The 25,259-nt window shown below is 55.4% G+C and overlaps 1 protein-coding gene across 2 annotated transcripts in view; it reads left to right on the top strand.

Annotated features, from left to right (window-relative positions):
- The window catches only part of ATP2B3 (ATPase plasma membrane Ca2+ transporting 3), a 74,367-nt gene that overhangs the window by 39,843 nt on the left and 9,265 nt on the right, over window positions 1-25,259 (top strand). The window contains exons 13-22 of one of the 2 annotated variants that reach the window (XM_084871021.1): window positions 1,424-1,658; window positions 5,300-5,479; window positions 5,650-5,737; window positions 6,576-6,682; window positions 7,277-7,468; window positions 9,800-10,013; window positions 13,076-13,287; window positions 14,835-14,942; window positions 16,836-17,018; window positions 22,474-22,560. In XM_084871021.1, the coding sequence (XP_084727147.1) occupies window positions 1,424-1,658; window positions 5,300-5,479; window positions 5,650-5,737; window positions 6,576-6,682; window positions 7,277-7,468; window positions 9,800-10,013; window positions 13,076-13,287; window positions 14,835-14,942; window positions 16,836-17,018; window positions 22,474-22,560 (1,606 nt within the window). Of the gene's footprint in view, window positions 1-1,423; window positions 1,659-5,299; window positions 5,480-5,649; window positions 5,738-6,575; window positions 6,683-7,276; window positions 7,469-9,799; window positions 10,014-13,075; window positions 13,288-14,834; window positions 14,943-16,835; window positions 17,019-18,145; window positions 20,221-22,473; window positions 22,561-25,259 lie in introns of those variants that run through there. The other variant, XM_084871022.1, reaches the window with a different exon arrangement.

The following is a 25,259-nucleotide window of genomic DNA, read 5'->3' as shown; positions in this document are numbered from 1 at the left end:
AATGCTCTCCCCAAAACATTCCCCATGCACAGCCTCCCCAGTATGGTTCAAAGGCCACCTCCTCCCTGAACTCATCCCATCTGGGTCCTACTGAGTGTAACAGCTGGATTTGGAGAAGTACTGAAGAGGGCTGTAGTTGGGCACTGGGCTGTGTGAACATGAACTAGTTACTCCCCCACCTGAGGCCTTGGTTTCATGGAGATAACAGGAATACTTACCTCCTGGGAGTGTTGAGAGAATTACACGAGTGAATCCGTGCCAGCTTTTGCTGTGATCATGGCTCCCCCGGGCCTCCTCAGCCAGTTCCTCTCTTTCACCCCTCCTCCGGAATGCCTGCCTCTTGGCCCGTGGCTCCACTGCTCCTTCCTCTTCTACACCTGAATTCTACCAGCTCTTCCCATCCTGGCCCTCTGAGAAGCTTCCAGGGTCATCAGAGCTCGTCCCGAGGTTGCTGCCTTGTCATGGCCCACTACCTGGCATTCAGTTTTGGCCAATGTGCCACACTTCTGTTCTGTGAGGGGCTGTGATGAGCCTTGCGCTCTGGCCTCCCAGGGGTCTCCTAGCTTATATTCAGCCCCTGGGGCCGCCAGAACAAAAGACTATAATCCTGATGGCTTAAGACAACAGAAATCTATTCTCTCCCCGTTCTGGAAGCCTGATGTCTGAAACCAAGATGTGGATAGGGCCATGCTCCCTTTCAGCGCCTCCAGGGAAGGGTCCTTTGTGTGTCTCCCAGCTTCGGCTGTCCCTGACAGTCCTTGTCATTCCTTGACTTGTAGATGCATCACCCCAGTCTCTGCCTCTGTCATCACATGGTTTTGTTCCCATGTGGGTCACTATCTCTGTGTCCTCCTCTGTTCTGTGTGTGTGTGTGTCTGTGTGTGTGTGTGTGTGTGTGTGTGTGTGTGTGTGTGTGTTAATCCTCACTCAAGGTGTGAGGTTTTTTTCCCACTGATTTTTAGGGAGAGTGGAAGGAGAAAGAGAGAAAGAGGAGAGAAACATCGATATGAGAGAGACACATTAATCGATTGCCTCCCACATATGCCCGGACCACCCCAGGGGCTGGGATCGAACTTGCAACCAAGGTACATGCCCTTGACCAGAATTTAAGCCCACAATCCTCCAGTGCTCAGGCCAACATTCTAACAGTTGAGCCATGTAGGCCAGGGTTTTTATTAGGACACCAGTCATTGCACTGAGGGCCTACCCTAATCCAGTGTCACCTCAGCTTTGCAACCAACCTATTTCCAAATGAGGTCCCATTCCGGGGTTCTGGGAAGAAGATGAATTTGGGGGGACACACTATTCGGCCCCACACAAGCAGAGGGCCTCCCTCCTTGGAGAGATCTCTGCTGAATCGGATGGAGGCTCAGACTGACGCCCACCCAGACTCTCATCGCCCCTTGCTCTGTCTCTGCCACAGGTGCACCAATATCTTAAACAGCAATGGGGAACTGCGCAGCTTCCGCCCCAGGGACCGGGACGACATGGTGAAGAAGATCATCGAGCCAATGGCTTGTGATGGCCTCCGCACCATCTGCATTGCCTACCGGGACTTCTCTGCCGCCCAGGAGCCGGACTGGGAAAATGAGAATGAAGTTGTGGGCGACCTCACCTGCATAGCCATTGTGGGCATCGAGGACCCCGTGCGGCCCGAGGTAGCCATGCTCTCCTCTGGGATAGGCCCAGGGGATGAGGGTCAGGGGAGGGGCAGCCCTTCTTCCCGTTTGGCCCCCAGGGTGTGGCCTTTGGACCTAAATGGAAGGAGAGAACCCCCTCTTTCTGCTGCCTTTCGGGCTGTCACATCCCTTCCTGCCAGAGTTAGAGGTAGAGCAAACTGGTCACCCCCAGGAGTCCAGAAAGGTGGGTGACGACAGAGCCTCAGGTCCTCCAAGGGCACTGCCAACACACCCCAGATCAGAGCCTCTACTGGGCACTTGACCTCTCACTCTGCACCCATAGGGGGCTCTGTCCTGCCTGCTGGAAGGCCCCTCCTGCTTGGCCTCCACGCTTCACTCAGGCTCTGTCTCTACCAGGTGAGAGAGGGTGGCAGCTAGAACTTCCACAGCCGTGACACCCACAGGACTGGTGTGTGTCACCCCTGACTTCCTGGGAGGTGCCTACAGTACAGTGGCAGCTCTAGACTTTTCCTCCCAGCTCTCTGGGGCTGGGTGACGCTGCCAGAGGCTGGAGTGCCTTTGAGTGCATCACACAACCAGGAAAATGACATCCCTTGACTCCCAAGACCCTGGCCAAGGCCATAACCAGCCCACCCTCCCCTTCCTCCTCAGCCACTTGCCCGGATGAAGGGATGTGATTGTGAAACAGCTCTTGGCCACACAGCACAAGGAGCTCTTCCGGCCTGGTTCCCTGGCCCAAGGAGCCCTGAGTTCTGGTAGAAATATTTGTTGATCAAACTGAAGTTGAGTCATAGATGTGAGGCTGGAGACCTTAGGTGTATTTGCAGATCTTCAGGTCCGAGTTGGCTTGTTGACAGAAGCACCAATGAGTCTACCATAAGGGGAGACGGGGGCACATGGAGCTGCCCTGAGCGGCTGCTCATGGGTGGGGTGAGGCCCGGCTCTGCCCCTGTTCAGTATCTTTCTCAGAGTGGGATGTTATTGTTGTGGTAAATTTTCATCTTAGAAAATCCGGAACCCGGGCATAAGTGCCTTGAAGGGTACAATGAAGGCCCAGCTGTAGCAGCTGCCAGTGATGGTTGCTTGTTTATTTTTTTATTTTTATTTTTTAATATATTTTATTGATTTTTTACAGAAAGGAGGGAGAGAGATAGAGAGAAACATCGATGAGAGAGAAATATTGATCAGCTGCCTCCTGCACACCCCCCACTGGGGATGTGCCCACAACCAAGGTACATGCCCTTGACTGGAATCAAACCTGGGACTCTTCAGTCTGCAGGCTGATACTCTATCCACTGAGCCAAACTGGTTAGGGCAATGGCTGCTTGTTTAAAATCCAGAAGCGACCCTAGCCAGTTTGGCTCAGTGGATGGAGCACTGGCCTGAGGACTGAAGGGTCCCGGGTTCAATTCCAGTCAAGGGCACATACCTTGGTTGCAGGCTCAATCCCTAACCCTGGTCAGGTGCATGCGGGAGGCAATCAATCGATGTGTCTCTCATCGAGTTTCCTCTCTCTATCTCTCCATGTCCCTTCCACTCTCTCCAAAAATCAATGGGAAAAGTATCCTTGGGTGAGGATTAACAACAGTTTCACAAAAAAATCTAGAAGGAACCTGGGTGACAGGGCCCAGGGAAAGGAACAGCATCTCGGGCCTGAAAGAGGCTGAGTGAGAGTGCACAACAGATGGCACTGCCAAGGTCAGGTTGGGGAGGCCAGGCGAAGGCCTGCAGAGACCAGCCAGCGGGGAGGGGCCAAGGAGTGAGGCCAGGGCCCAGTGGAGTCCTGGTACTGGTGCAGGCAGGAGAGTGGATGGGTCTCTGCTAAACCTTGGGGACCCAGATGACTGCAGCCAGAGGAGGACTGAGGTTTCAGCCCTTGGGAGGAGGTCACAGGGAGTCTGGAGGCAGGCTGTATTAACGGTGAGCGGGCTGGGCCACAGGGAGGCAAGTGAGAAAGGACAGTGCCTGATGAAGGAGAGGATGCCCTGGGAGGGAGGGGTCTCCCTCTGCAAGGAGCAGGGGAGCAAGGCTCAGCATGGCCACTTGGTGGCAGCAGAGAGTGGTTTCCAGATGCTTCAGGGACTGGAGGGAACTCCCTAGAAGGGAAGTATCTCCTGGTAGCTTATTGTCCAGCACCCCAAGAGCTGCAGAGAGCAGACGGTGTCCCTGAAGCACATGACTAGGGTTGCGGAAGGCAAGCCCCCTTCCTGGTCACTGTCACAGCCCTGAAGTGGAGCCCCTCTGACTGGACTTCGGGACCCCCCTCTTTCTCATGCCCACTCTCCCTGGCTGAGATCATAGCCACTCCCCATGACCTCAAGGTCGTGTCCACCTACAGGCCACCGCCCCTGGGGTCTCCCAGCTGTGCTGTCGCATCCCCACCACCTGGTGGCCCAGCTCACACCCCTGTCCCTGGGCTCCCAGGCCTGGCCGCTCTCTCTCCTCTGGCCCAGCCTGTTCTCATGGCCTCTGTCTTGGCTGGGAGCACTGAGCACCTATCAGGTGGATGTGCTGGGTCAATTGAACAGAGCAGGGAGCCAGGTCCCAGGCTGCATCCGGGCATCTCACAGGCCTACTAGGCCTGACCTCTTAATCCAATTTCCTGAGCCCTGAGCCTGCTGCTCAGAGATCCTTGTAGCCTCTGGGCTCGGGAGCCCCCTCTGCACTGGTTTGGGAGCAAAAGAACCTCCACTCCCTTTTCCAGAATACACACATATATATATTGATTTCAGAGAAGAATGAAGAAGGAGAAAGATATAAACATCAATGATGACAGAAAGTCATTGATTGGCTGCCTCCTGAACTCCCCACCATAGGGATCAAGCCCGAAACCCAGGCATGTGCGCTGACTGGGAATTGAACCATGAGTCATGCTAACTGGGCCAGTGTTATATTTTGAAAATGGAAATGTATGCTATGTAACCAAGCAATGTTTCGTTTCTTCTAATGAGTAGTAAAGCCTGCAACTCTAAATGTCTTAGGTTTCATATTATCTAAAAAAAAAAGTGGGGGAAGATGAGTGAGAGAGTTGCTCAGAGTGTGGCCACCAGCCAGCTGACAGCTTGGAGCCTGCCCTAAGTCAGGTCCAAAGAGACAGCCCCACAGTGGGCCCTGCTGTCTGGCAGGGTGGCTGGGGGACAGAGGTTCCTTTCTCATTCTTCCCGAGCTAACTGACAGCCACCATGGCCAGATGGCCTGGTCACCAGAGCTGATCCCAGCTCAGCAGCTCTGGGTCCCTATATATCACAATGGGAAATGAGGCTGACGTAGTGGCATGCTTCTATAGTCGCTTTTCCATCCACAACTCAGACAGTGACCCAAGACAGAGCTTCCAGTAGCTTCTCCAAGCCTTGCTTGCAATGTCAGGGCCTAGATCAGAGGCGCTGCTGGTCCCAGAAGCCCAGTGAAGGAGGCACCTTGAGGAGGATGTGGGCTGGGGGACTGAGGGAGGCGCCCTTGCCCACTATGAGCTAGGCTGATGGCGGTGGTAGAATATACAAGCCATTCTCCCTGATTTCTCAGGCCATCCCCTCTGCAGAAGTCCTTGGGCAGGACCATGGGAGTGGGGGCAGGGAGTGCTGCAGATCTGGGTGCAGGAAAGCCTGGACACAGCAGTGTCTTGCCTTGATGGCCTCGCCCACCTCAATCGTCATTTCCAGGTCCCTGAAGCTATCCGCAAATGCCAGCGTGCTGGCATCACAGTCCGCATGGTGACTGGGGACAACATCAACACAGCCCGGGCCATCGCAGCCAAGTGTGGCATCATCCAGCCCGGGGAGGACTTCCTGTGCCTGGAGGGGAAGGAGTTCAACCGGAGGATCCGCAACGAGAAAGGCGAGGTAGTTGTCAGCCCGTTTGCCCTTCCACAGGGGCCTGCACGGCTGGCTCAGCTTGGCTCGGCTCCGTCCAGGTCCAGGGTTTTGGCCATTCCTCCACCCTTCCCCACCACCTCTGCTCAGCCTTGACTGGCCACCAGGCTCTGCAGTGGCTGTGTGCTTCCCCCTCCCAGATCGAACAAGAGCGTCTGGACAAGGTGTGGCCCAAGCTGAGGGTTCTCGCCCGATCGTCTCCCACAGACAAACACACTCTGGTCAAAGGTAATGGAGCTCGCTCGCTCTCACTCACCCCTGCCCCTGCCCTGGGTGGCATGATGCTGGCTGGGTGTGGCTGTTACCCCTGCTTGCTTTCTGCTCCTAGTCACCCAAAACCAAGCTCCCAAATGGGTCTCCAGGGCCTGCCTAAGACATGGTCCAGAGCCAAGGACCCGTTGCGGTTGGAGAGTTGGCTTGTGTCTCCAACCAAGACACTGGCCCTCCCTAAACCTCAGCTTACTCGTTGGGAAAACAATGGAGGCCCCTCAAAGGGCTGACATACCAGAGCTCAGTCCTCCATTTCTCTGGGCTAACAACGTGAATGGAAGATGGCAGTTGAGCCTAGCCTCTAGTAACAGATGGGGAAACTGAGGCCCTGGAGAAGGAGACATTTATCCAACTCACATGGTGTTGGGCTCCTTCCTTCTTTTTTTTTAAAAAAAATATTTTTTATTGATTTCAGAGAGAAAGAGAGAGAAACATTAATGATGAGAGAGAATCATTGATCGGCTGCCTCCTGTTTGAGCTTACAACCCTAGGCATGTGCCCTGACTGGAAACCGAACCCTGACCGCCTGGTTTACAGGTCGATGCTCAACTGCTGAGTCATGCTGGCTGGGCTGGGCTCCTCCCTTCCACCAAATCACAGCACCCTGCATCATCTCACTGAGTGATGGACCTGGGCGAGAGGAGGGGGCAGGGCTCCCAGCCTAGACACAGAGACTTGAGCACAGAGGTTTGGGGTAGGAGGCACAGTCAAAATCCCAGAGCGTTTTCAGAGCCAACCGCCCCTATGCCCTTGCCCTGCTGCCCTGGACTGGTCACGTGGCCCTGCTGTGTTTCAGGGATCATTGACAGCACCACTGGTGAGCAGCGGCAGGTGGTGGCCGTGACCGGGGACGGCACCAACGATGGGCCAGCGCTCAAGAAAGCAGACGTGGGCTTCGCCATGGTAAGCCACCCGATGCCCGCCCGGCTCACCATGCCTGGCAGGGCCTGTGTCTCTAGATCAACAGCTCTATGCAGGAACCTGGGAGTTAGTGGTAAGGCAGGTTGCAGAATGCCTGGATTTCCTTCTCGCTCATTGTGACCGCTTGGTTTGGTTTGGTTTTTAATCCTCACCTGAGGATATTTGTCCATTGACTTTTAGGGAGAGTGGAAGAGAGGGAGAGACAGAGAGAAACATCGATGTGAGAGAAACACATCGATTGGTTGCCTCCTGCATGAGCCCCGACCAGGGCCCAGGCTGGGGAGGAACCTGCAACTGAGGTACATGCCTTTGACTGGAATTGAACCCGGGAGCCTTCAATTCACAGGCCATCGCTCTATCCTCTGAGCCAAACTGGCCAGGGCCACCCTCTTTGTTTATGAGCAAAGCTGTGAGACAGGCTGCGGTTTGTGGTACAAGGACATATTGATGAAATGAGAGCTGCTCCCAGCTGTGGGGAGCCCCATTGGGAGGGAGCGGCAGGGAGTCAGCCAGGTGGGCCAGGTGATCAAAGGGGAGTGGGGAATGGGCTCATGTGCGCGTGTGTGCACCCCCCAGGGCATCGCAGGGACTGACGTGGCCAAGGAGGCCTCAGACATCATCCTGACTGATGACAACTTCACCAGCATCGTCAAGGCGGTCATGTGGGGCCGCAACGTCTACGACAGCATCTCCAAGTTCCTGCAATTCCAGTTGACGGTCAACGTGGTGGCCGTGATCGTGGCCTTCACTGGCGCCTGCATTACTCAGGTGGGCACTGTGGACCGCCTTGCCCAAGGAGGACCCTGGGATCTCCCTCCACAGCCCCTGGGGCCTGTAGGAGGCAGCCAGTTTCTGAGGCCCCACCTGCCCCGTACATCTGGACCCCAGTGCGGAGAGCAAGCTCAGGGACCCTGCTGGCAGGAGTGTGCAGGCAAAGACCTCCCAGGTTGGGAGAATCAGGTGTTTCCTTTGCTGATTTTAATTTTTACTGAGATAAAATTCACATACCAAAAAATAAAAATAAAAAATCCCCTAATTGGGAGTGCACAATTCAGTGGCACTTAGTAATTTACAGTGTTGTGCAATTATCATCTCTATCTAGTTCCAGAATCCTTCCATCATCCCAAAAGGAAGCCCCGTACCCATTAGCAAGCACTCCCCCGCCCCACTCCCCCAGCCTCTGGTACCCACCAATCTACTTCCCTTCTCGACAGACTTCCCTATTTATTCTGGACATTTCATATAAATGCAATCAAACAATGCAGTTGTTTGTGTCTGGCTCCTTTCGCTTAACACAATGTTTTCAAGGTCCAACTGTATTAGATGGATCCAGACTTCATGCCTTTTGGTGGAGGAATAGTGTTCCATTGTATAGCCGCAGCACGTCGTGCGCCCATCCCTCTGTTCATGGGCACTTGGGTTGCTTGCACCTCTGTGAATAATGCTGCTGTGCACACGCATGAATGCGGCTTTATGTGGACTGGTGTTTTCAGTTCTGCTGGGTCTAGACCTACAAGAAGAAGTGCTGGGACCTCTGGGAACTTGTATTTAACCTTTGAAGGAACCTCTTCACCTTTATCAATAGTCCACTTCTTCCCATTAGTGAGTGTCCAGAACTTGTCTCACTTTCAGAGGTTTTGTGTTTGTTTTTAATATACACTTTTATTGATTTCAGAGACGAAGGGAGAGGGAGAGAAAGAGAGAAACATCAATGATGAGAGAACCATTGATCAGCTGCCTTCTGCACACCCCACCCTGGGGATCAAGCTCGCAACCCGGGCATGTGCCCTGACCTCTTGGTTCATAGGTTGATGTTCAACCACTGAGCCACGCTGGCCAGGTGGTTTTGTGTGTTTTTTTAATCCTCACCTGAGGATTATTTCCCCATTGATTTCTGGAGAGAATGGAAGGGAGGGAAGAGGGGGAGGGGGAGAGAAAAAGAGATAGAATCATCACTGTGACAGAGACACATCGATTGGTTGCCTCCTACACATACTCTGACTGGGGCTGGGTAACCAGCAACCAAGATACATGCCATTGACCTGGAATCAAATCTGCGACCCTTCTGCAGTCTGATCCTCTAACCACTGAGCCAAACCAGCTAGGGCCAGAGTTTTTGTTTGTTTGTTTTTGTGTGTGTGTTTTTAGATAAGATTCACTTAACAAACTGCACCATAATCGCCATTTTATCCATTTCCAAGTGTACAATTCCATGGTTGTTAGTGCATTCACAATGTCGTACAATCATCACCACTGTCACATTCCAGAAGGTTTTCATCACCCTGCCTGCTAAGCAACCACTCCCACTCTCCCCTTCCTCAGTCCCACGCACCCATTCATCTGCTTTCTGAACCTGCGGATCTGTCAGTTCTGGAAGTTTCATGAGAACAGACTCATACAGTATGGGGTTCTTGGTGTCTAGCTTCTGTGGGTCTTATTTTTAACCAACAACTCAGAGATGAGGAAGAGAAGGAAGGCCCGGTGCAGAGTTTCTGCCTCTTCCTGCTCCTCGGAGTGTAGGGGATGGGACACCACCGATTAGTCAGGCTCTTTCACAGGCGGGGGCAACTGCCAATCTCCTGCTAACAATTTGGACCACATCTTCTAGATCACTGCCGCCAGGTAAGAAGAGGAGACTGGCAACATTTTAAGAGCAGGAATCAGCCCAGTGAAAACTCTCAACTAATCTTAGAAAACATAGGGATGGGGCCTACCTGGGCCTGGCTCAGTGGTAGCACGTCGACCTATGAACCAGGAGGTCACGGTTTGATTCCCCATCAGGACACATGCCCGGGTTGTGGGCTCGATCCCAGGTGTGGGGCGTGCAGGAGGCAGCTGATCCATGATTCTCTCTCATCATTGATGTTTCTCTCTCTCTCTCCCTCCCTTTCCCTTCCATTCTGAAATCAATAAAAATGTGTTTGTTTTTTAAAGGAAACACAGGAATGGAGATGTACCTTTTTATAGGAAGGTTGAATTTGTTGCATTTTCACTTAAATAAAATCCCAACGATATTGCCCTGAGCTCAGTTGCTTCCCAAGAGCCGTGGGCCTGTAGGGTTCCCAGCACCACATTGGGGTGACTGCCTCCTCTCCACAGGACTCTCCTCTCAAAGCCGTGCAAATGTTGTGGGTGAACTTGATTATGGACACATTTGCCTCTCTGGCCCTGGCGACAGAGCCGCCCACCGATTCGTTGCTGCTGCGGAAGCCATATGGCCGGGACAAGCCCCTGATCTCCCGAACCATGATGAAGAACATTCTGGGCCACGCAGTCTACCAGCTCACCATCATCTTCACGCTGCTGTTCGTGGGTAGGTTGGCCCCAGGCATATTGCGCTGCTACTGGATCTTTGGGCTCCTGCCCTGTCTGGGGGTGGAAGGCACAGATGAGCACCTGGGGACCCAATTTCCAGGGAGGACCCACCCCTTGGCCCTCACCTCCCTGCTACCTCTCTTCGAGTATGCCCCACCCAGGTGGTACAGGCCCCTGAGCCGCTGAGAAACTGTCCAATGCTCCACCCAGACCAGGTCACTCACCCACCTGCCCACTCACCCCATGACTATTTGCTTCTCCAGGAGACAATGACCAGAGCACTCTACCAGAAGTTGTGGGAGGAGGAAGACCAGGAGAGAAAGGGGAGAGGAAGAGGAAGAGGGGGAGGGAGGTAGAGATAGGAAAAGGAAAGGGGGGTAGAGGAGGGGGCACAAAGAAGGGAGGCTGGGAGAGGGAGAAAAGGGGACATGGAGAAGAGGAAGGGAGAAGAGAGGAAGAAGGAGGAAGGAGAAAAGGGGTAGAGAGGAGGAGGGGGAGCAGAAGGGGAAATGAAGAGAGGAAGAGGAGGGAGAGGGATAAAAGAGGAGGAGAGGAAGGGGGAGGAGGTCAGAAAGCAAGAAGGGGGCAAGGGCAGGGGAGGGAAGAGAGGCAGAGACAAGAGTGTGGACAGTAGAGGGAAGAACTGATGGGGAGAGGCTGGGCAGAGGGTGCTCAAGGCGATGATCACAGGGCTCCTAAGCATTGGCTCTGCCTGCAGCCCAGACATGGAGGGCACCGAGCCCTCCAGCACACTGGCTCCTGGGAAACCTGGTGCCAATGCTGGCTGTCCAGTCTTCTGAGTTCCTTCTGTGTCGGGTAAGCTCTATGGAGCAGACTCCTTATTATTATTATTTTTAATCCTCATTGGAGGATATTTTTCCATGGATTTTTAGAGAGAGTGGAAGGAAAGGGGGAGAGACAGAGAGAGAAACTTCCATGTGAGAGACATCCATCGATTGGTTACCTCATGCATGCGCCCTGTGATTAAGCCAGCAACGGAGGTATGTGCCCTTGACCAGAATCGAACCCATGTTCCTTCGGTCCGCAGGCCAACACTAGTCACTGAGCCAAATTGGCTAGGGCAGATTCCTTTCATTATACTGGGGGGTGGGTTTGCTGGTTGGTGTGTCTGTGGCCTCTCTCCCTTACGCCAGGGTGCTCCCCATGTAACTGTGACCCTGGACTGTAGGTGGCCTGGGTCCCCATCACAGCACTCCAGAGCCTGGTGAGGTGAGGTTTTCAGCCCATATTCCTGGGAGCAGAATCAAAGCTCAGTGTGCAGGAGTCACAGCGGGGGCCCCCAAATGTCAGTATCTGGGGACCCTCTGGGGAGCTTTTTCTATGATTTCTTGGAAGCAGGAACCCCGTGGCCTGTCCAAGGGCCTAGCCCAGCTGCCTTGTCCTAGGGCAGGGCAGGGCAAAGGAGGGCTGGGCTGCCCTCCACCCTGCAGCCCCCTGAGTCCTTCGCAGCCCACCCCCAACTCCACCCAGCAGGCAAATGAGAAAAGATGTGCAAGAGCTCTGTCTTAATTTCTTTGTTTTCCTTTTTTCAAATATATTCCTATTGATCTCAAAGAGGAAGGGAGAAAGAGAGATAGAAGCATCAACAATGAGAGAGAACCATTAATTGGCTGCCTCCTGAATTCCCTCTACAGGGGATCGAGCCCGCAACCCAGGCATGTGCCCTTGACCAGAATTGAACTCGGGACCCTTTCAGTCCACAGGCCGACGCTCTATCCACTGAGCAGGCACACAGTGTGGCTGGACTCGCCCTCAGCCCCCCACCACCCAGGGCCAGCCTGTGACACAGGCAAGCCTCGGATGGTAACTGCCCAGCTGCCCAGGGCTGCCTGAGGATCAGGTAACCAGAGCCGGCCAAGGCTTGTGCTGCCAGCAGTGGCAGCAACAGAGGCGTGATGGGGCATCACCTTCTCCTGATCACTGGGTTGCCTCCCGCCCCTGAGGGCTCCCAGATTGTGAGAGGGGGCAGGCCGGGCTGAGGGTCCCCGCTCCAGTACATGAATTTTCATGCATGGGGTCTCTAATATATATATTTGTGTGTGTGTTTGTGTGTATTTATGTATATACATACATATATATATATATATATATATATATATATATATACACACACACATACACATACACACACACTGAGTGGCCAGATTATTATGCGTTCGAAGATCATAATAATCTTGTCCACTCAGTGTAGACATACCACTTACTTTACTTCTTTTTTAAAATATATATATGTGTGTGTTTTTAATTGATCTCAGAGAAAGGAAGGGAGATGGAGAGAGATAGAAACATCAATGATGAGAGAGAGTCATTGATTGGCTGCCGCCTTCATGCCCTATATTGGGCATCGAGTGGATAATCCAGGCATGTACCCTGACCCAAAACGGAACGCTGACCTCCTAGTTCCATGGTCAGCAAACTGTGGCCCTCGAGCCACATACAGCTCTTTGGCCCCTTGAGTGTGGCTCTTCCACAAAATACCACGGCCTGGGTAAGTCTATTTTGAAGAAGTGGCATTAGAAGAACTTTAAGTTTAAAAATTTGGCTCTCAAAAGAAATTTCAGCCGAAACGGGTTTGGCTCAGTAGATAGAGCATCGGCCTGCGGACTGAAAGGTCCCTGGTTCGATTCCGGTTAAGAGCATGTACCTTGGTTGTGGGCACATCCCCAGTAGGGGGTGTGCAAGAGGCAGCTGGTCGATGATTCTCTCTCATTGATGTTTCTCTCTATCCCTTTCTCTTACTCTCTGTAAGAAATCAATAAAATATATTTTTTAAAAAGAAATTTCAATCGTTGAACTGTTCATATTTGGCTCTGTTGACTGAGTTTGCTGACCACTGGCCTAGTTCATAGGTTGATGCTCAACCACTGAGCCACGCTGGTCGGGCCTGTCATTTCTTCATTCCTGCCCTCGGGTTTCAGGTTTTGGTGCCATCCCTCACCCCTGCCCAGGTCCTGCCGCTGACCTTGGCTGTCTCGCTGAGGGGTCAGGGCTGTGCCTGGCTCAGGGCCCTGCTCCCCTCATGTGGCCCTTGGCTTACAGGGGAGCTTTTCTTCGACATCGACAGCGGGAGGAACGCGCCCCTGCACTCGCCGCCCTCGGAGCACTACACCATCATCTTCAACACCTTCGTCATGATGCAGCTCTTCAACGAGATCAACGCCCGGAAGATCCACGGCGAGCGCAACGTCTTCCATGGCATCTTTGGCAACCCCATCTTCTGCACCATCGTCCTGGGCACCTTCGCCATTCAGGTAGGGGGGTGGCCCACTCTTGGGGAAGGCGGGGAGCTTGTCCCCTGTTACTGACCTCTTTACTATTTTTTAATATTCTTATTGATTTCAGAGAGGATGCAAGAGGGAGAGAGAGAGAGAGAGAGAAACATCGATGATGAGAAAGAATCATTGATCGGCTGCCTCCTGCACGCTCCACACTGGGGATGCTCAACCACTGAACCATATTGGCCAGCCTGGCCTCTTTTTTCCTTTTTCTTAAAAATCCTCACCCAAGGATATTGTTCCATTGATTTTTAGAGAGAGTGGAAGAGAGAGGGAAAGACAGAGAAAGAAACATTGATGTGAGAGAAACACATCGATTGGTTGTCTCCTGCACATGCCCTGACCAGAATCCGGGCTGGGGAAGAGCCTGCAACCAGGGTACGTGCTCTTGACCGGGAGGTGTCCTTGACCAGAATCGAACCTGGGACCTTTTGGTCCACAGGCAGATGCTCTATCCACTGAGCAAAACCGGCCAGGAGGTGCCTCCTCAGACCTTCTCACAGGTCCCGCTGGGTCTGTCACAGCCATTTCTAACACGGCCCTTTCCCTTGGAGGTGCCCTTGTCCCCAGTGCTGACACACGGGCCTCTCCCCGCCACAGTGCTGCGACAGGCTGGCCAGGCTGCTTCCCAGGAGGGCCGAGCCTTTGAACAGAGGGTATATTCATAAAACGTGACATACCGTGAGGCCCACAGGCCAGAATACTTGTTCCTCACAAGTCTTGGAGGAGGGGTCTGCCCACCCCTCCTTGATGGAGGCCACGGGGGCCAATCAGGAGGCTGAGGGAGAGGGGGGTGGGGCAGAGGAAAGGGAGGGGGGCGGGAAAAGATTAACCAAAGAACTTAAATGCATATATACATTGTCTGTGGACAACAGGATGGTGAAGGCCTGGGCAAAAACCGGGTGAAGGGGGCAATAGTGGGGAAGAGGAGACATCTACATCCGTAATACAACAATAAAGGTTCAAAAAATGTTTTAAAGAAAGAGAAGCTGTGAGGTGGGGTGAGCAGGCTGAGGACGGGCTAGTGCAAGTGATTTTAGGGTGGGGGGGGGGGGAGGGCTGTCCCTGATTGTCTGGAACTTGGCCCTGGGTGAATGGGGCGGGGGGGGGGGGGTGGGGGGGGCGGGGGCGTGGAATAGTGGCCCGAAGTGTAAGCCCAGTGGTGGAGGTGGTTGGTCGCTATGTTAAAACTCGCCACTAGGTGGAGACTTTCTCTCAAGGAGGAGGCGATGAGGGAGCAGGGGGCCTGGCGGGGTGACTCTGGTGTGCCCCGGGCTGAAAGAACAAGGCGCGTCCAGCATATGCACGCAGCGTAAATGTTAAAGAATCCAATTTACAGAGGCTGGAAATGCGGTTCGCCCGCTGAGCCCATCTGCCTGGGAAAAGCAACAGCCTCTCTGACCTCTGAGCAGGGAGGAGCCAGCCTGCAGGGCAGGATGGGATGGGCCTCGCGTGCTAGCGGAGGAGGGTGGTATGAATAGGTGTGCCGGCTGGACCCGCCTCCCTCCCACCCTCTCCTGCAGATTGTCATTGTCCAGTTTGGTGGAAAGCCCTTCAGCTGCTCCCCACTGTCCACGGAGCAGTGGCTCTGGTGCCTGTTCGTTGGTGTTGGGGAGCTGGTCTGGGGCCAGGTGAGTGTCTGTTTTATCAGCTTCCATAGTCCCGCCCCATTCCCCTGTTTCATTGGCTTTCCTAGTCCCGCCCCCTCCCCCTGTCTCATCAGCTTTTCCTAGTCCCACCCCCTTCCCCCGTCTCATTGGCTTTCCCTAGTCCCACCCCTTCCCCCGTCCAATTGCCTTTCCTAGTCCTGCCCCCTTCCCCCTATCTTATCAGCTTTCCCAGTCCCGCCCCCTTCGCATCTGCTCTGCAGCAGTCCCGGTGATGGGCACAAGGCCCAAGGCCTGGGAATGGTGGGCAGCTCAGGGCCCCGACCCCTGCTCCTTGCTCCAGAGCCTTGGAGCCCAAGCCTGGGAAAGCATGTGGCATATTCAGGTTGGTGGCACCACACAGCAGGGCTCAGACGTGGGACATGCCACGACTCAGGTGGCAAGGCCACTGTCAGCAGAAAGAAGGTAAAGGGCCATGGCGGGAATGTCCCAGGGCCTTGGCAAAACCACCCATCACTCCCCTTTTCATGCTGGGACCTGAGACTCATCCCTGAACACTGGGTGCCTTGGAAAATCCCTACCTACCTGAAAACAAACAACATCTTGCTAAATCCTCCACGGGCAAGAGAAAACGGGAGAGAAATGAAGAAATACTTTGAGCTGATGGAAAGTGAAACCCTGGAACCTCGAGCTCTGGGCTGCAGTCAAAGCCGTGTGTGTGTGTGTGTGTGTGTGTGTGTGTGTTTGTGTGTTGCGGGGAGGCGGGTCATAGAACCAGATGATTAAGTCAGGAAAAAAGGGAGGGGCCCCGGGCCTGTGAAAGTGTTTCTCCGGAATCTAGAACACTGCGTACGTAGGATGCTGAGCCCAGGATCCACCCTGTCCTGTGTGTTACTCATCTCAGGCCGCCACAACACATACCACAGACTGGGCGGCTTAGCCAGCATAGGTTATTCTCCAACAGCAATAGGGCCTGGAAGTCCAAGATCAAGTATACATGGGGCGGGTCGAGGAGAGACCGGGCGCTGCTTCCAGGGCCCGGCACTGGTGTGACGACGTGCACGGGCGCTGCCCTCAGGAAAGCATCCGGGGCGGCAGTGTGCAGGGACTTTCCTGGGAGTGGGTCCTGCAGGCCCGGGGTGCCCACGTGGCTGGCCTCGGCCTCAGTCTCCAGCCCCTGGAGGTCTAGGTTGTATATTGGGCCCAACCCCTCTCCCCCTAAGAAAGCACTGTCAGCATAGACTCCCTGCAGGGCGCTCGCCCGGCAAACCAAGGCCGCCTCCTCAGGCAGCGCTGCCAGGTGCCTAGAGCTCAGGTACCTGGAGGTCCCTCCCAGGAGCTGAGGGCCAAGGCCAGAGCTCAGTCTGGTAAGGTGAACCCCTTAGTTCACATGCTACGTGGGAAGGTTGCACCTGCTGCTCCTGTGACCCTCTGCTTGGCCCTCTGCTCAGCTCCCCAGGGCCAGTTCTGGGCCTGCACTCTCTCTTTCTTTTTTTAAAAATTTATTTTATAAAGATATTTGTATTGACTTCAGAGAGGAAGAGAGAGGGAGAGGGAGAGAGAGAAACATCAATGATGAGAATCACTCATCAGCTACTTTCCACATGCCCCACACTGGGGATCCAGCCGGCAACCCAGGCATATGCCCTGACTTGGAATCGAACCGTGACCTCCTGGTTCAAAGGTTGAGGCTCAACCACTGTACTACACCGGCCGGGCTGGATCTGCTCTCTTTGATGAACACGGGAAACCACGCCCCTCAGTGGAAAGAGGCTGGCTGTCCCTCTGGAGTGTGGATTTGGCACCGGGCATGAAGCCTCCGGGACAAGGAAGGGATGTCCAGTCCTGAGGGTGGGGATACACAGACCCTGCTCTGATGGCCACCCCCACCTCCTGTCCCTCGCCTCTGGCCCCCAGGTCATCGCCACCATTCCCACCAGCCAGCTCAAGTGCCTGAAGGAGGCGGGGCATGGGCCTGGGAAGGACGAGATGACCGACGAGGAGCTGGCTGAGGGGGAGGAAGAAATTGACCACGCTGAGCGGGAGCTCCGCAGAGGCCAAATCCTCTGGTTCCGGGGCCTCAACCGGATCCAGACGCAGGTAAGCTGCCACGCGCTAGGCCACTCGGCTTTTCTGCTTCCGGAGGGTGGCAAGCCAAAGCAGTAGGCAGCGGATGGGCGCGCTGAGCCCGGGACTGACAGGCAAAGCCTTGGGTCTCGCGGCCCTGATCACTGAGGGCAGTTGCTAGTGTCCCTGTGCCGTCCACACACAAACCCTCTGGCAGTTGTGGCACTGAGGTGGCCCAGGGGGCCCTCCCCTAGTGGGGACAGGTGTCAGCTGCAGATGTGCGCTGTGACCAGTCGCTGTGTCTCTGCCCCAGGTCACAGAGAAGGGACATTCTGGGAGTGACCGAGATGCCATTTCAAGTAGCCCTGGGCCAGCTCAGCATTCACTGGGTTATGTTGGGGATTCCGTGGGACGATGTCGTTTGGGACATGGACTCTGGCCACCAAGTTGGTCCCTTTGGTCACGCCACTCTACCAATATCAGGGCTGCTGTCCTCTATCCAGTCCCATAGCCACGACTGCCCAGGTTTCACAAGAGCCTGCCCGCCAGGGCCTGCCCCGCTCTCTGCCCCCAGCTCTTCCCAGCCAGCCTTCTTGCCAGAATGTTCCATACTCTCTGTCTCTCCATGGTTTTCCCACGCGCTCACTTGTGATCCCATCGCAGCCTAGCCTCTGCCCTCCGCGTCCCAGAGGCTCCCGTCAAGGTCTTCAAGGCATCCTCCCGGCTCTCGGGGTCAGGCTGTCCCTCCTTCCTTCCTGCTTCGAAGCTTCTTCCCAGCGCCCTTCCGGAAGCGCCGTCATCCCTGCTGTCCCTGGCGGCTTGCTGTCCCCTCTCCACCTCGCTCTCTGCTCCCGCCTGCCATCCCCGCCTCCCGCTGAGACATCGGTCCACCCTGCTGTGGCCCTCGTGTGTTGAAAATCCCCCGGACCCGGGGGCGTCGGACACGATAGGGAAGGAAGGAGGAGCGGGTGAGAGCTGCCCCATGTGCGGATCAGGGATCCTGCCTGACCCTCAGCCCTCCGCCCCCTCCGGTCACCCACAGCCCCGTTCATTCAGCTCCATCCAACCCCCGCCGCCCTGCTCCACTAGGCCGCACGGATGCTGGTCTCTTCTCGGCCAGTTCCCGGGGCCCCGCACTCACCACTGCCTCCTCCGTCCAGCCTAGAACCGCGGAGCGCTGCGCCCTCGCCAAGATGCCTCCCAGCACCCACCCTGGGCCTGGCCCAGACCACGGGCCCTGCAACCCCAGCTCACCTACTCCCAGCCCCCCAGCTCCTGACCTGTGACTCCAGAGCCCCAGGGACATCTCAGAGCCTCTTCTTGTCTCCCCGCACACCCGGGCCTCGGCATGGTTCATCGGCTCAGCTCGGCCTCCTCGAATGCAAGTCCCCTGTCCTGCTGCCACCCCAGGCCCCTCCCAGCACAACCTCTGCTCAGTATACCCCCTCCCAGCCCCTCCTGGCCTTCCTGTGCCCCCTCCACCCTCGCCTCCAGCCCAGGAACCCCAACCCCCGTGCCCCTGACCTGGCTCCGATTGCTTCTCCTCCTGGGGTCCCACCAGAAGGAAGGACCCCGGACTGTTCACCCTTCTCCAGAGTCTGTTTAGGCAACTTGGACCCCCTCCGCCTGAGGCAGGACCTGAGCCACATCTCTCTCCATGTCTGCCCTCCAGCCCGGCACAGATCACCGCAGGCTCGTCCCAAAGACTCTTCCACGCAGTGTGCCCAAAGCCCCAGGCCCAGTGCTACCTCTCAGTGCACACAGCTCGGCAGCTGCTCCGCACAGCGCCTGGGGGGTCATGGGTCTCCACCTCAGGCACCCCTCCTCTCTTCCCCAGCCTCCAGCCTCAACTGTGGCCACAAGCTCCCAGCCTCCTGCCGGCTCCACCAGCCCTTGCTCAGCTCGGGCCCCTCCAGCGCCACCCTCCACACCTTCGCCCGTGTAGCCTCTCCCCTTTGTCCTAAGGGTGAAGTCCAGGGTCCAGACAGTGGCCTTCGGGCCCCTGCCTCTTGGTGTCACCCCACACTCCCTGTGCCCCTGTGACCCCTGCTGCCTTTCCAGATGTGTGCTCCGCTCCCCCGCTTCGCTGTGCCTCCGTGCTGGCCGCCGGTCCGGGCTCCAGGCCTCCCCAGCTCCCGCTGTGTCCCCTCGGGGGGGCCCCACTCATCCTGCAGCTGCCCACTCAAAGGCCACCGCCTTGTGAAGCCTTCTCAGACTCCACTCCCTCCCACCGCCGTGGACCGTCGTGGATGCGCGGCACACACACTCGTGACACTTCTTTCTCCCCATGGCCAGCCATCTGTGCACCCTGCCCAGGGCGCTGGAGTCAGTGAGGAGCAGACTCCCCCAGGGAGTATCCCAAAGCTACAGCGTGCAGGACCGCCCCCAGAGCTCAGGGTGCTTCAGGGCTGGGTGAGGTGGCACCAGAGAACTCCATGTTTAAGGGGCTCAGGGGTCCGAGGGGCTTCTGCAGTGGACCAGCAGGGGGCCAGGTCTCTGTGCTACGTCCCTAAGCCATGTGGCCAGGGAAGAACGTCTTAGGTCGGGCAGAACACTGAGCGCCTGGTAGAATAGGAGTAGCCTATGGAGCCAGATGTCTAGGTCTCCCCATTGCCTTCTGGCCACTCAGCTATAAGCCCCGCCCACCCTGGCCTGGCCCTGACAGGCTCTTATCCATCATGCAGAGCGTTGGCAGGGGTGGGGTCGGGGGTGGGAGTGCAGCAGCACCTTGCCTGCTCTGGTCAGCCCAATTCGCATCCATCAGTGAACCTAAGGTTGAGCCTAGCTTTTCTAGCAGCTGAGACAGCAACCCTACCTGGATGTGAGGTATCTAAGGTCAGCACCCGCCACCTGTGCGTCTACAACCCGTGTGCCTGTAGGCTCTGCGCAGGCGCTGCTGCCTGGCTAGTGGAGTGGTCCCAGCAGTCGCAGTGTTGGACTTCCAGGCTGTTGACACTCTCAGTGTCCATGTAGACATTGGTGGGTCAGATCCCTGCTTTCCACAAGAGCAAACAGGGCCCAGAGAGAAGGGACTCAACCAAGGTCACCCAGTGAGAGTGTGGGCCTGCTGGGGCCCACGTCTCCGCGCCCTGATTCACTCCTTCCTCCGGGAGATCTTGAACTTGTCACATCAGATCCACCACACTTCTCAAAAATGCCAAGCCGACTGGTTACTTTAGCTCACTTTTGAACAGTGTCTGTTCTTTTTTGTTCAAACTGCCTGCTTGAAAACACACACACACACACACACACACACACACACACACACAAAAAAAAAACAAAAAACAGAAATAAAGCTTTCCCAGGTTGTACGTACACCCCAAGCTAAGAGAAACATTGGGTAGTTGGCCCTAGATTTGCCACAAAATCCCTGCCCAGGCTTCGGAGGCCAGCACCGCTCTTCATGTTGCTAAGTGGGGGCATTTCTAACCTGCTACTCGCGCTCACCATCATTTCATACTAACATATGAATGCACCACAATAAAGAGAGAATCCTTGAAATCCAGAGCACGGAGGTTTTTGGAGCGCTCATGCCGCGGTGTGTTGCACATTCTCTGTGAACCAACGAGAAGTTTCGGCAGCAATCGGGCTTCCGGGGGTGGAGGCTGGGTGACAATTGTGCAGTATTTTGACTGATACCATCATCCCATCTGGACGCCATATGGAGAGGCCAAATCAGAGGCAAGAAAGGCATCTTCCCCTTCCCTCGTCACCTTTGCCACAGCAAGAGTCCCCTCTTGAGACAGATCTACATCCATAGCCTTAGAAACATCTGCTCATTGTAGGGAGGAGACCAAAGGAACGGCGACATCACGGCCTGGGTCATGGGTCATCTTCCTTTAGTGTGTGGAGGCACGCCCAGCAGGGTGCCAGCCCTCCAGGGGGCTCAGCGTGCCTTCCTCATGGGTCTCAGTCTTGGTCCTGAGGGGTCCCCTACTCAAGAGCGGGATGTGCTGGGCAGAAGCGGGGCTCGGCGGCTGGATCCATGACAATAAGTCTTTTCTGTGGTGTGCTCATTTGGGTTGGGGTAGGGGGAGTCTCATCACTCAAACTGCCTTCTTCCGAGAAGCCTGCCGCATGTCAGATACCCCGCTGAACCTGGTGGCCACGTCATAGCTACCGCAGGGGCTGGAGGGTGGGGCAGGTCGTTGGGCCCAAATCAGGTCAACAATGCATTCCAGGCTCCAGAAATACATACTTGCTTCACTGTTCACATCATCCAATGAGCTATAGAGCACTTTCCACAAATCAAACCCACCTTCCGAGACCACAATTCCCCCAGCCACCCCCACACTGAGGGCATTCCTAAAGAGGTGACCAAAAGCATGCCACCCCGGCTAGCCTCCCAGAATGCAGGCACATGGGCTCACAACGGTAGGCATTCACTGTGGCCACTCAGTTGCAGTTTCTGGGAGCCCCACACACGGGTCTGTCCACCCCTTCCAGCCCCCAAGCCCGTCCAAGGCCGGATCAGGAAGTCCAAAGACACTTGACTCCCAGCAAGTTCACCCATATGGTTCTCATTTTCCAAAGACCCACTTCCCTTTTGACTTCCAAGAAGCTTAAAAGGTGGGGGGCAAAGCAAAAAACCTTGTCTACTCCCCAGAGTCCAGGCTCTCTGGTCTCCCTCCTGTCTTGCCTGTGGCCCCGCCCCCTCTTTTTATTTTTTAATATATTTTTATTAATATCAAAGAAGGGAGAGGGGGAGAGAGAGAGAAACATCAATGATGAGAGCGAATCATTGATTGGCTGCCTCCTGCATGTCCCACACTGGGGATGGAGCCCACAACCCAGGCATGTGCCCTGACCAGGAATTGAACCTCCTGGTTCATAGGTCGACGCTCAACCACTGAGCCACACTGGCCAGGCTCCCCCTCTTTTTAAATCCATTCTTCCACCAAGGCTTCCCCTGGGTGCCCCTCAATCACTTGGATGATCGTAGAAGAAGCGTGATGACCACACCTCCCAGCAGGGCAGAGCAGGGCAGACTGGCAGGGTGAGGTGCAGGGTAAACGAAGGACAGGCCCAGGGAAGGGTCCCTGTCCCCCTACAGTGCCACCGGGAGCCTTGTCTCTAATAGGAGCGTGTCATATCCCTCAGGTGTGTTGGGGCGGACAAAAAGGTTGAGACCCACTGACCTAGGATAACAAAGTATGGCAGACACAGGTATTGATTGACGAGTGGCTTGCCATGAGCTTACCGTGAATGCACATGACTAAACGTTTGCAGTGTGCCTGGTTGTTAACTGCCCGCCCTCCCAGCCTTCTGAGTGCTAATCAATTTGCTCAGCAAAACCCTCTCTTGGCGGATGACACAGGGGCCGGCCTGGGCCACGGCCACGGCCCCGCCAGGGAGCTGGGCGACCTAGCTGAGGCTTTGCTGACACCATATATGCCCAGTGTGGTCCCTGTCCTCGCCCAGCCCCGCCCCCGTGCGCTAGCCCGGACAACAGTGCAAGCCAAACTTTATCTCATTTTCTCTCCCACAGATGGAGGTAGTGAGTACCTTCAAGAGAAGCGGTTCATTTCAGGGTGCCGTGCGCCGGCGGTCTTCGGTCCTCAGCCAGCTCCATGACGTAACCAATCTTTCTACCCCTACTCACGTAATTCTCTCTGCTGCCAATCCCACCAGTGCCGCTGGGAGTGAGTCTTGAGTCCCCTTTTCTCTCATAAATGGCATCTCTGGGGGAGAAAAAGCCTCTCCAACTCTTCCTTCTCTTTTTTTCCAGTCTTGCATCCTCCGCTCACCGTGGCTTTTCCGTTCTTTCTTTACTGCCCTGTCCAGTCCTTCCCGCTCAGATGGTGTGTTTCTCCAAAGCCATATTCTCTTATGAAATGTACTGAATCCATGGCACTGCTGGACCTTCTGTCCTTTTTTGTTTTGATTTTGATTTTTGATTTTTGGTTTGCATTGAGTGCTCCTCCTGTCATTGGTTTTTCTTTTCTTGAACTTGTCTGCACTTGCCGACGGTTCTTCATGAACTTGGGCTGCTTCTGGCGGTGTCTGGTGGCAGGGGTGGCGGGGGGACCTCGGTCGGTGTTCGGTGGGGCAGCGAAAGGGAGGCAAGCAGGCTCAGGGTCACCTTCCAGGGCTGGAGGGGATGGCAGGGGCCCTTGGGGCATCACTGGCAGCGGAAAAACCCAGCCCTCCTATTCGGGACTAAAGTGTCAGCTTTCAGAACTTTCCTTGAGGTGCTTTCCAATGGCACTAGGCCTGGTGTGAGCTTCAGGGGGCCTCTGTCACGTGTCCCTAGATGGACTTGGTGGTGGCCAGCTGTTTCTGCTCCAGTGCTACCTGCCCCATGGGCCCTGCCCTGAGCCCTCCCCACCCGGGGGTTAGAGGTGCCTGAGGCCTTCCGCGAGCTGGAGCCCCCTCATGCCCACAGCCTCCATTCCCATCAGTTCCCAACGTTACCATCACTCTTTCCAAACAGGCCTGGGCATGACTAGGTCTTACTCTGATCTGGTCCACCCTTTCTCCTCCTCCCTTTGAGAAACCGGGAGAAATCAACTCCCTTCTATATGGTCCATGTGTCTGCCATGTCCATCACCTTTCAAGAGAACCCAGGGGCTGGCATGGAGAGGTAGACACTCCCATAACCACTCAAATCTTTTCACGAAGACAAAGGGCGAGCCACTAGACCATGGAACCCGCCAGCCCAGGGAACGGTGCGGGCCCCCTGCTCCCACCCAGAGCCTCCTGCTTCTTGTAACAAACCGGAGCTTTTCCAAAACCCAACAGTAACCCTTCGAGTATGAGCCCAGAGCCCCTGCCGGGATGGTTCGATGCTTCCTCTTTCCTTTCCTTCCAGTGAGACCAGCAGCTCTCCCCCCGGTGAGCACACCACTTGCCCGCAGACGGGACCATTAACCACGCCGTTTTCCCCACCAGACCCTGGGATTTCCTTTTGCTTGGTTTCATCTCTTTCCCTTGTTTCCTTTATCTTGTCTTGTCCCTTTTTCCTTTTCTTTTGTTCTTTTTTTAATTTTTTTTTTTTTTTTTTTTTTTTTTTTTTTTTTTTTTTTTTTTTTTTTTTAGGAACTGGTGAGAGGTCCCAGTTTGGGGGTGGGGGGGTGGGGGGTGGTGCATCCCTCCTCTTGCTAAAGCTGCCATTTCAGGCCACTCTGCCCTTTAAGGAAGGGATGTGAGCCGCACCGGTCCCCGCCGGGCCACCTTGTCCCCTTTGGAAACACACACATCCCTTCTCCAAACCGCAGCCACATACTCATCCATCTCCCTCTCACACTCGCTGGGCCACCCACCGGGACCACAGCTAGTGGCCAACAGATGTCACAGGCGGACTGAAAAGCTGTGGCGTCATCCCAGAGAGACCCAGAGAGATAGTCAGTTAAGGATGGGAGTGGTCACAGCCTCCTAAGACTCAGCCAAGCACCTTCCTTCCTGAAAACAAGGGGACCTGAGGGGATGCAGATCTGCCTGAGGGACACACCTGACCTATACCTGTCCCTCCCTCGACACTTGACTTCCTCCACATGTCCCTTTGCCATCTCTCTCTGCCCTTCCTGTCTATCCATCTGCCTGTCCGTTGACTTGTGAGGAAAGCAGCCAACATGGACCCCACTGCGCATGCCCCTGAGGCTCTCTCCATAGCGTTAGCCTTTTCCCTCCAGTGCGCCAGCCCGGGCCTCCCCTCTGTGCTCCTGGCGAGGCCTGCTGGCTTTGGCTCCCTCTGAGTTCCTCTGGCTCACTCCCTGAAGTGGGGAGGGGGGCTTCTCTCTCTCCTCTTCTTCAGCTCCTAGTACCTTCCTTTCTTCTACAGCCACCTGTCCCCCACTCCCACCCCCATCTTCCCACTTCCAGGAGCCCAGCAGAGCCACCTGTTCTCCTGGTCGAGAGCCACTCCAGGGAAGCCTACCTAGCACGTGGCCAGACGAGAAGGGCTGCTGTTCCTTCCACACTATGTGCCTCTGGGCAAGGAGCAGGTGGCAGGCCCCGCTGAGAGCTGAGCACCTTCTGTGACAGCAAGGGGTTCCCGATGTCCTGACTCCCAAGGTTCGGCCTAAAAGGCTCACCCCAGTTAAGTGGCAGCACCTCAGAAAGAAAGGACCCCACTGTGGGGAGAGATGCTGGTTGGAAGACCAGGCAACACCTGGGGATGCACCTGTTTCTGGAAGCCGCCGACCCAAACTGCTCCGTGCCACCACCATGTGGCAGATCGGTTTGGAATTCTGAACCGGACCCCAGGAAATCACCAAAGCCAGCACCCTCCTCGGGGAAGGCCTAGCAGAGTTGGGGCTAGCCCAAGGCCATCAC

This window comes from Pipistrellus hanaki (genome assembly GCF_964339955.1).
Source record: "Pipistrellus hanaki genome assembly, chromosome: X".
In the NCBI taxonomy this organism is placed as follows: Eukaryota; Metazoa; Chordata; class Mammalia; order Chiroptera; family Vespertilionidae; genus Pipistrellus; species Pipistrellus hanaki.
Note: the sequence above shows the minus strand (reverse complement) of the source record. Positions and strands in the feature narration are given on the sequence as shown.